Source organism: Chlorocebus sabaeus, chromosome 20, assembly GCF_047675955.1.
Source record: "Chlorocebus sabaeus isolate Y175 chromosome 20, mChlSab1.0.hap1, whole genome shotgun sequence".
Taxonomy (NCBI): Eukaryota; Metazoa; Chordata; class Mammalia; order Primates; family Cercopithecidae; genus Chlorocebus; species Chlorocebus sabaeus.
Window position 1 is genome coordinate 85720011 of NC_132923.1, and position 11013 is coordinate 85731023.

Consider the following 11013-nt stretch of genomic DNA (forward strand, 5'->3'; position numbering starts at 1 on the left):
AAACCTGAACTGGATTATAAAACAATTAAAATCATTATTTCCATTATTTATACATAAAGCTTTAAAATCAGAATAAATACATTATAGCATATTTATTTTTAAAAGCACAAGTCAATTTACATACTCCCTACTCATATGTTAGATTTCATTAAATCTATTTTATTCATAGAATATAAATTAAACCACTTATTTTATTCATGAAATGTAAATTAAGCTATGTATGCAGGGTTATTATTTTCAGTTTGAATATTAGCCAGGAGTCTTTGATATATTTCTTTCTGGTTGTGAGAAAATTAGTTGACTTTAGTGTTAATTAGCCTTTTCGTAAAATTATCCTTAATGGTGAAGAAAATTAGATAAAATGCAACTCATTGGTCAATTTTGGTATTTAATCATATTTCTGGCAAAAAGTAAGAGGGGCTGGTGCGGTGGCTTATGCCTGTAATCCCAGCACTTTGGGAGGTCAAGGCAGGTGGATCACTTGAGGTCAAGAGTTCAAGACCAGCCTGGCCAACATGATGAAACCCTGTTTCCACTAAAAACACACACACAAAAATTAGCTGGGCATGGTAGCACATGCCTGTAATCCCAGCTACTAGGGTGGCTGAGGCAGCAGAGTTGCTTGAACTCAGGAGGTAGAGGTTGCAGTAAGCCTAGATTGCACCACTGCACTCCAGCCTGGGTGACAGGGTGAGACCCTGCCTCTAAATAAATAAATAAATAAATAAATAAATGGAAGAAAACTGAATTGACTCACAATGGAAGAGTACCTGTAATCTTTTCTTATCCATGCAACCACAAAATAAGTGAGAGAGAGTTAAAGAAAAGAAAGCAGCAAGTAAAATCTCAGATTATCAAAGACAGTTAAGTATAAGGGAATGCAGTTTCAAACAGTCATTCTCAACTTAAGGATTTAAAGAACAGTGGAATATTTTTCAGCATTGAAAAGAAAGAAATGAACTATTAAGGGAGGAAAAGACATGGAGGAAACTTAAATGTGTATTACTAAAGTAGAAGAGGTCAATCTTAAAAGCTACTACTATGTGATTCCAACTATATGACGTTCTAGGAAAGGCAAAACTATGGAGACAGTAAAAGGATCACTGGTTGCCAGGAGTTAGGGGGAGGGAGGGATGAATAGATGGACCACAAAGGATTTTCAGGGCAGTGAAATCCTCTGTATGATACTATAATGGTGGATACATGCCATTAACATTCATTGAAACCCACAGAATATACAACACCAAGAGTGAACCCTAATGTAAACTATAAGATATGGGTGACAGTGATGTGTCAATATAGACTCATCAATTGTAAAATCCTCCCAAATAATAACAGTAACGCTCATTGCCATTTCTTCTTTCAGAAGTACTAGAATATTTCCAAATTAATTCAAGATATATTATGTTAATGAGGCATTAACAATTAGAATTCACGTATTCATTGAATTCAATTCTCAACAAATATTTATTGAGTATTTACTATGTGCCAGACATTATGCTGGGTGTTGTATATATAGTGGTAAGAGGAAAAAGAACAGCCCCTGCCCTCATGGAACTTTCATTGCTTCCATCTAGCTTAAATACTAGAAAAGAAGACAGACATTAATAACATAATCACAAGAAAATGAAAAATTACAACAGTGGAAATTGCTGTCAAGGAAAGTTACCTGGTGTTGTGGATGTAACTAAGGGAATTAACCTGGTTAGAGAGGTCAGGGAAGGCTTTATTATTAAGGAAGGGATGATTTAACTGGGCATCTGAAGAAAAAGCAGTAGTTACTAGGTAGAATGTGGTGGAAGAGGGGACATGTAAAAGTAAGTATATTCTAGATAGAGAGAATATCATACACAAAGACCTACTGGTCAGATTAGGACAATGTAACAGAAACACAGAAAGCAAGAGGGAAAATGAGAGATGAGATTGGGGAATATGTGCAGGGGTAGACCATGTAAGCCCTTAAAAGTTTTATCTTTATCCCAAAGGCAATGAAAAGTCATTTAAAATATAGTGAGCGTGGGGTAGAAGGGTAGGTTGGGCTGGGCGCAGTGGTTCACGCTTGTAATCCCAGCACTTTGGGAGGCCGAGGAGGGCGGATCACCTAAGGTCAGGAGTTCAAGACCAACCTGGCCAACATAGCAAAACCCTGTCTCTGCTAAAAATACAAAAATTAGCTGGATGTGGTGGCATGAACCTGTAGTACCAGCTACTCAGGAGGCTGTGGTAGGAGAATTGCTTGAACCTGGGAGGCAGAGGTTGTAGTGAGCCAAGATCACGCCACTGTACTCCAGCCTGGTAACAGATCAAGACTCCCTTTCAAAACAAAAACAAAAACCAAAAAAGGGTAGGGTGACTTGATCAGATCAGAGTGAGACTCCATTCAAAAAAAAAAAAAAGGGGGGGTGGGTAGGGTGACTTGATCAGATCAGAGCGAGACCCCGTTCCCAAAAAAAAAAGGGTAGGGTGACTTGATCAGATTTGCCCTTGGAGAATATCTGGTAGAAGTGTGGAGAAAAGATTAAATGAGTATGATACTGAAGGTAGGAGTCAATTATAACTCCTTTTGCAGTAGTCTCTGTGGGGGATAGTGAGAACTTGGATAGGATGGTGGCAGTGGTAAAGGAGATAAACGAATAGATATGAGCAATATACAAAGTAAAGTAAGTAGAATTTAGTGATAGTTCAAGTTTAGTGGGAGTGGGGAGATTCAAGAATGTCTTTCATTTTTATCACCAGCCCCCTAAATTGCTCCTCCCTTTCATCATCTCCTTGTCTCAGTAAATGGCTGAGCTTAACTGAGCTGAGTAAAGTATAAACTACGTATCTGCTTACGGTAAAAAGTTATGTGTCAGCATTAACTCTGCCATTTTCATCCAATCTGTCAACAAGATCTGCTGACTCTACCTGCAAAACCTATCCCACATCCAACTCCATCTTTTCATCTCCTCTACTTCCATGTTAGTGCAAGACACTGTGAACTCTCATCCGGACTTTGCAATAGTCTCCTGACTTGTCTCTCTGCTTTCACTCTTGTTCCATTAAAATTTAGGCTTCATAGAGACATATTTTAAAAATATCTTTAAAAGTGTAAATCAAAACTCTCGTACATTTATGGTGGGAGAGTATATACACTTTGGAAAAATTTGGCAGTTTCTAATAAAGCGAATCATATGATCCAACAATTCTCGTTTTAGGTATTTACTTAAGAAAAGTGAAAGTACGTGTACAAAAGATTTATACAAGAATGTTTATGGCAGCCATTTTCCTAAGAGCTAAAAACAAAATGACCCCAATGTCCATTAACAAAAGAATAGATAAACCAAGGTATATTCATAAGATGGAATATTACTCAATAAAACAGTGAACTATGGATAGATACATGCAATATAAATGAATCTAAAATATATTATTATTTTGAGACAGAGTCTTGCTCTGTTGCCCAGGCTCAAGTGCAGTGGCAGAATCTCGGCTCACTGCCACCTCTGCCATCTGGGTTCAAGTGATTCTCCTGCCTCAGCCTCCCAAGTAGTTGGGATTACAGGCATGCGCCACCATACCTGATTAATTTTTGTATTTTTAGTAGAGACCAGGTTTCACCGTTCACTGGTCTCCAACTCCTGACCTCAAGAGATCTGCCCACCTCAGCCTCCCAAAGTGCTGGGATTGCAGACATGAGCCACTGTGCCCGGCCTCAAAAATATTATGAGTGAAAAAAACAGACATAAAAAGTCCATATGATCCAAGAATAGGCAAAATTCATCTGTGGTGATAGAAACCTGGATAATTCTTGCCTCTGAGGTAGGAGGTCAGGAGTCATGCCTGGAAAGGAGCATGAGGGAACTTTCTAAGGCAATAAAAAGCTCTATATCTTGATAGAGTGGTGGTTACATAGGTGTATATTTGTTGAAACTGATAGCTGTACATTTCAAATCTATGCAGTTTCTTGTATGTAAACTACACCTCAATTTTAAACAGTTACTAAAAAATAAATCAGCTATAGGATAGTCTTTATTTACTTATTTATTTTTGAGACAGAGTCTCACTGTGTCACCCAGGCTGGAGTGCAGTAGTGCGATCTTGGTTCACTGCAATCTCTGCCTTCAGGGTTCAAGCAATTCTCATAGCTCAGCCTCCTGGGTAGCTGGGGTTACAGGCACGCACCACCACACCCGGCTAATTTTCGTGTTTTTAGTAGAGACAAAGTTTTGCCATGATGGCCAGGCTGGTCTTGAACTCTTAGCCTCAAGTGATCCATCTGCCTTGGACTCCCAAAGTGCTGGGATTACAGGCATGAGTCACCGCACCTGGCCTAGAATAGTCTTTAAAATGGAGATAATATTACTTCTACCTCATGGGGTTAAGTCTGAATGAGATAATGTATGAAGCACTTGTAACAGTGACTATGTAGAAAGCAGTCAGTGTTAGCTATTATGATGACAGTGCTATTCCCCTTGTTTAGAAACTGCCAATGGCACAAATAAACTTCATACTCTAGCCTACAAATTCTTAAGTGATCTGGCCCTTACACGTCTCTTCAATCTCATGATTGTTTCCCTTTCTCACTGCAGATTATTCACATTGGCCTTCTTTCTGTTTGTTAAACATGTCAAGACCATTCCTTAGGGTCTTTGTATTTGCTCTGCTTTCAGTTTAAAAGTCTTCATATGTCTGGTTCCTTCTAACTCAGATCTTAGATTAAATACAACCTACCTTAGTACACACATATCCTGACTACTTTATTTATTCATTATCTGTCCCCTGCTAGTGGCATTGCAAATCTATGAAACAGAAACTTGTTTAACTTGTTCACAGTTGTATCCTCAATACCTAGAACAATGGCAAGCACCTAATAAATATTTGTTGAAAGAATGAATAAGTGAATAATTTCTCGGTTTCTGACTTCTGAAGGTAGATGAGTAGTGTGTATTCATTTGAAGCAGGGAGCACCGGGAGACTCTGTGGGAAGATTATGTTACAATTTATATATTTTAAACATTAGACAATGCAAACACTGAATTTACGTATGTATGTATGTATATATGTATGTATTTATTTTTGAGATGGAGTTTCACTCTTTTCACCCCAGCTGGAGTGTAATGGCACGATCTCGGCTCACTGCAACCTCTACCTCCTGGGTTCAAGCGATTCTCCTGTCTTTGCCTCCTGACCAGCTGGGACTACAGGTGTGTGCCACTACATCTGGCTAATTTTTTGATCGTTAGTAGAGACAGGGCTTCACCATTTTGGCCAGGCTAGTCTCAAACTCCTGACCCCAGGTGATCCACCCACCTTGGCCTCCCAAAGTGCTGGGATTACAGGCGTGAGCCACCGCACCTGGCCTGAAATGATTAAATAATTAGAAACACCAAGTTTTTCAGTTGAAAGGAATTAAGGTGTCAAATGATCTTTTTTCTGTTTCTGGCAAAAGACTACTTTCAGACCATACCAGGGCATTTAATCAGCTTTTTTCTGAAATATCTCCTAAAGAAAAAGTTTCTTTCCTTTTCTGTAATGTTTTCAATCTCTAAAATTGGGAGTCAATTTAAAAAAACGTTTTCACCTTCGCTTACAATCAAACCCATGTCTTCTAGAAAATAAAGGCTCGGCACGGTGGCTCACGCCTGTAATCCCAGCACTTTGGGAGGCTCAGGCGGGCGGATCATCTGAGGTCAGGAGTTCGAGACCAGCCTGGCCAACATGGTGAAACTCCGTCTCTACTAAAAATACAAAAATAGATGGGCATGGTGTAGCGAGCCTGTAATCCCAGCTACTCAGGAGGCTGAGACAGGAGAATCCCTTGAACCCAGGAGGTAGAGTTTGCAGTGAGCCAAGATCGTGACACTGCACTCCAGCCTGGGCGACAGAGCAAGACTCTGTCTCAAGAAAAGGGGGAAAAGAAAAAGAAAAAGAAAAAGAAAGTAGATCTTGTTATCCTTTAAAATTTTAATGCATGAACATTCCTATTACCAGTACTTCTTTTTTCAGGCTACTTAAAAAATGTAAAGCCTTCTATCCCCAACCAAAGGGTCTATAACCAAATCCCAAACTACACAATCAATACTGTCATAGTTATTTAAGTTTACTACCATTTGAAAAAGTCCTTTATTGCATTTTTAAAAGAAAAAAAGGTTAAAGAAATATTCGAATAAACCTTACCTTCGTTTGCAAATCAGGAACCACAAAGCTGATGCCAAAGCAAAGAAACCAATTCCCAAAGTAACTGCACCAGCAGCCAGAAAATAGGTTAAGTAATTAAAAAAACCTATACAAATAAATTACAAAAGATTATTTCACACGTGTATTTTTATTCTCTAGGTAAAGTTAAATGATATACTTCAAATGATACAGCAGGTTGTAGTGTTAAGACATTAACTAGGAGATTGGGAGATGGGAGTTCTAGTCCTGTGCAATTCTAATAAACTCCACAACCCTGGACTGGAGAATTACACAGGGCTTCCTGATGATTATGGCCCAGGGCACATTTCTTTGATGATGCCAGTATTTGAAACCTAGGTTTCGTTTGTGTTTGTACAGCTGCCACCACCTTGTTATCTGTTTTTCTTCCTTCTCAGTCTAGCTTTTTTTTCCCTCCAGTATCATTACTGGCAGCCCTCCAACATAAGACTTTTTAAGATTTTCATTTTAAGATTTGTGGTATCAATCTCTATAAGGAGGCAGATAAGAGTAATAAAGTAACAAATACTAAGATCTTAGAAATCTTTATAAGTTTTATCTAAAAGGTAAAATGAGGATGGGCGTGGCGGCTCATGCCTGTAATCTCAACACTTTGGGAGGCTGAGGCGGAAGGATCTTGAAGCCAGGAGTTGGATACAAGCCCGGCCATAAAGTGAAATACCATCTCTACAAAAAATTAAAAAACAATTAACCAGGGGTCGGGCGCCGTGGTTCACGTCTGTAATCCCAGCACTTTAGGAGGCTGAGACCGGCGGAGCACCTGAGGTCAGGAGTTTGAGACCAGCCTGACCAACATGGTGAAACTCCGTCTCTACTAAAAACACAGAAATTAGTCAGGCATGGTGGCACATGCCTGTAGTCCCAGCTACTCAGGAGGCTGAGGCAGGAGAATCACTGGAACCCGGGAGGTGGAAGTTTTAGTAAACCGAGATAGTACCACTGCACTCGAGCATGGGCGACACTGAGAGACTCCATCTCAAAAAAAAAAAAAAAAGAAAGAAAGAAGAAAAAAAAAATTAGCCAGGTGTGATGGCACCCGCCTGTTAGTCCCAGCTACTTGGGAGGCTGAGGCGGGAGGATTGCTTGAGCCCAGGAATTTGAGGTTACAGTGAACTAAAATTGCCCCACGGTACTCTAGCCTGGGCAACAAAGCAAAACCTCTCAAAAAAAAAAAAAAAAAAAAAAAAAAAAAAAAAAAAAAAACTAAATGAAAGTAATATAAAGTAAAAGTATATCGCCAATTTTATAATTGGAAAAGCCTATAGGAATTATATGGTATTACCCTTCATTTTACAGATGGCAAAACTGAGGTCCACGAAAGAAAAGTTATAAACTAAGGTTATGCAGCAAATTAAAGCCAGACCACTGTTTGTTTTTTTTTTTCCTATTATCTTATCCCTGCTACAAATTATCATAATTCTGGTATGTATTAAAAATAGGAATGAAGAAGGCATGGAGTAATTATAGGTTGGTCAAGTCTTCATTAAGATTCTGAAATCTGCATAAAGTAAACCGTAGAAAGCTTTCAAAAAGCGAAAGACGGAAAGAAAGATTTCTGTTTTTGTTTTGTTTTGTTTTTTTGTTTGTTTTGAGCAAGACGCTCTGTCACCCAGGCTGGAGTACAGTGGTGAGATCTCGGCTCACTGCAACCTCCGACTCCCGGGTTCAAGCGGTTCTCCTGCCTCACCCTCCCAAGTAGCTGGGACTACAGGTGCACACCACCATGCCTGGCTAATTTTTGTATTTTTAGTAGACATGGGGTTTTACTGTGTTGGCCAGGCTGGTCTCTAATTCCTGACCTCAAGTGATTCACCCGCCTTGGCCTCGTACAGTGCTGGGATTACAGGAGTAAGCCATCGCGCCCAGCTGAGAAAGGAAACTTTCTTAGGAGGCTTTATAGAACTTGAACATTAAGGCAACTGAGGAGTATATTATTTTGGGAAAAGACTGAGTATAAAACTAATTGAAGATCTTTGTGTGAATGTATTATCAAGTTCCACTAAGAATATGACATGATAAAGTCTTTTGTCATTTCCATATTTTTATTGTTTCGTAAGTAATTTCCAGCTTCAAGATAGTGCCTGTCAAATCTTGGTTTTCTTTGAGATTAGAAATGTCTACATTCAGGAATTAATTAGTGGTACAAAAAGGTTATATAAGATTATTTCTGAAAGTGATACTTTTAATATAAAAAGTCCAAATGCCCCAAATTGGGAAATCAATTAAATAAGTTATAATGATGCTATATATGAAAAATATATCTAACATTTACACTGCAAATACTATATGCCAGGTACTATTCAAAGTGCTTTATAAACATTAACTTATTTACTTCTCCAAATTCTACAAGTTAAATACTATGATTTCTGCACTTTACAATGAGAAAACAGATGAGGCAAATTGAGGCTAAATAACTTTCCCAAAAGAATAGAACTGGTAAGTGGGGGAATAGTAGTAATTTAAATGTTGCTAAGGTACTTTATCATCTAGATTGGATGAGGAATACAGGCAGTGAATATCTTTAGATTTTTTTTTAGAAAAACAGTTAAGTATAGATGTTAAAAGTTTAAGGGTAACCAAAGCAATCTACAGATTCAATACAATCCATATCAAAATAACAATGAAATTCTTCACAGAAATAGGAAAAAATTATAAAATGTGTATGAAACCACAAAACACCCTGAATAGCTAAAGCAATCCTGAGGGGGGGAAAAAAAAAAGTTGGAGGTATCACACTATCTGACTTCAGAATATACTACAATGCTATAATAACCAAAACAGCATAGCATTGGCATAAAAAACAGAAACATAGGCTAATGGAACAGGATAGAGAACCCAGAAATAAATCTACATGTCTACAGCCAACTGATTTTTGCCAAAGTGCCAGGAACACTCACTGGGGAAAGAACAACCTCTTGCAGGGAAAACTGGCTCTCCATCTGCGGAAGACCCTTATCTCTCACCATATACAAACATCAACTCAAAATGGATTAAAGACTTAAATGTAAGAGTCCAAACTATAAAACAACTAGAAAAAATAATAGGGGAAATGCTTCAGGACAATGGTTTGAGAAAACGTTTTATGAATAAGACCTCCAAAGCACAGGTAACAGAAGCAAAAATAGATAAATGAGATTATATCAAACTAAAAAGCTTCTGCACAGCAAAGGAAACAATCAACAAAGCGAAGAGACAACCGGTAGAATGGCAGAAAATATTTGCAAACTATTAGTCTGACAAGGGATTAATATTTAAAATATACAAGGAACTCAACTCAGCATCAAAGAAATACAATCTGATTAAAAATGGGAAGATGATCTGAATAGACATTTCTCAAAAGATACACAAATGACCAACAGGTATATGAAAAAATGTAGCATCACTATCATCAGGGAAATGCAAATCAAAACCACAATGAGATATTATCTTACCCCGGTTAGAATGGCTATTATCAAAAAGACAAAAAATAACAAATGCTGGCAAGGATGCAGAGAAAGGGGAACCCTTATAGACTGTTGGTGAGAATGCAAAATAGTACAGCCATTATGAAAAACAATATGGAGTTTTCTCAAAAACCTAAAAATAAAACTACCATATGATTCAGCAATTCCACTTCTGCATATATATTCAAAGGAAAGGAAAGGAAATCAGTATACCAAAGTGACATCTGTACCCCTGTATTTGTTGCAGCATTATTCACAATAGCCAAGATATGGAATCAACCTAGGTGTCCATCAATAAATGAATGAATAAAGAAAATGTGGTATATACACACAATGGAATATTATTCAGTCCTAAAAACAAATAAAACATTTGCAGCAACATGGATGGGACTGGAAGTCATAAGTGAAATAAGCCAGGAAAAGAAAGACAAAAATTGTAAATTCTCATTCATATGTAGGAGCTTAAAAAGGGGATCTCATGAGGAAGAGAGTAAAATGGTGGTTACCAGAGACTGGGAAGGGAGTAGGGGAGGGGAGGATGACGAGAAGTTGGTTAATGGGTACAAACATACAGTTAGAAGGAATATGTTCTCTAATGTTTAAAGGCAGACCAGGGTGACAACAGTTAACAATAATGTATTATATATTTCAAAGTAGCTAGAAGAAAAGAATGGTAATATTCTAAATACAAAGATAAATGTGTGAGGTGAGGGATAGCCTAATAACACTGATTTGAGTATTACACATTATACACATGTATCAAAATATCACACTGTACCCCATAAATGTGCATAATTATGTCAATTTAAAAAAAACAAAACAACCAAAATTTTAAGAGTATCATAAAAGAGAATCTAAATGGCCGATAAACATGTAAAAATGTTATTAATCATTAAGGAAGTGAAAATTAAACCACAATGAGATACTATGACCACTATATACAGTGCCTAAAATGAAAAAGAGAATATGAAGTGCTGGCAAGGAGGCAGAGTAGCCTGAACTCTCATTCACTGGTGTTGAGAATGTAATTTGGTAAAATACTTTAAAAAATTGTTTATCCCCATTATGAAAGCTGAACACATGCATACTTACGATCCAGCAATTCAACTCTTAGACAAATACCCAACTGAGGAGCATACATGTGTTCCCAAAAACATGTACTAAAATATTTGTAGGAGCACTACTTGACATAGCCCACAAATTGGAAACTGTCTAAATGCCAATCAATAGTTGAATGGATAAATTTAAAAGTTGAATTAATTAAAGAAAACAAAATATTTACTGCAATGAGAAAGAATAAACTACAACTATGCACAACAAAATGGATAAATTTTATAAACGTAATGTGGAGCAAAAGAAGGCAGACATAAAATTC

The 11013-nt window shown here is 37.5% G+C and overlaps 1 protein-coding gene across 1 annotated transcript in view; it reads right to left on the reverse strand.

The window, feature by feature from the left end:
- Positions 1-10779, reverse strand: part of C20H1orf185 (chromosome 20 C1orf185 homolog) — a 31125-nt gene extending 20346 nt beyond the window's left edge. Inside the window, exons 1-2 of the mRNA XM_073008012.1 lie at positions 10731-10779; positions 6157-6262 (exon numbers count right to left, since the gene is read on the reverse strand). Coding sequence (XP_072864113.1) covers positions 6157-6262; positions 10731-10779 — 155 coding nt within the window. The remainder of the gene's footprint in view (positions 1-6156; positions 6263-10730) is intronic.
- Positions 10780-11013: the final 234 nt, after the last annotated feature.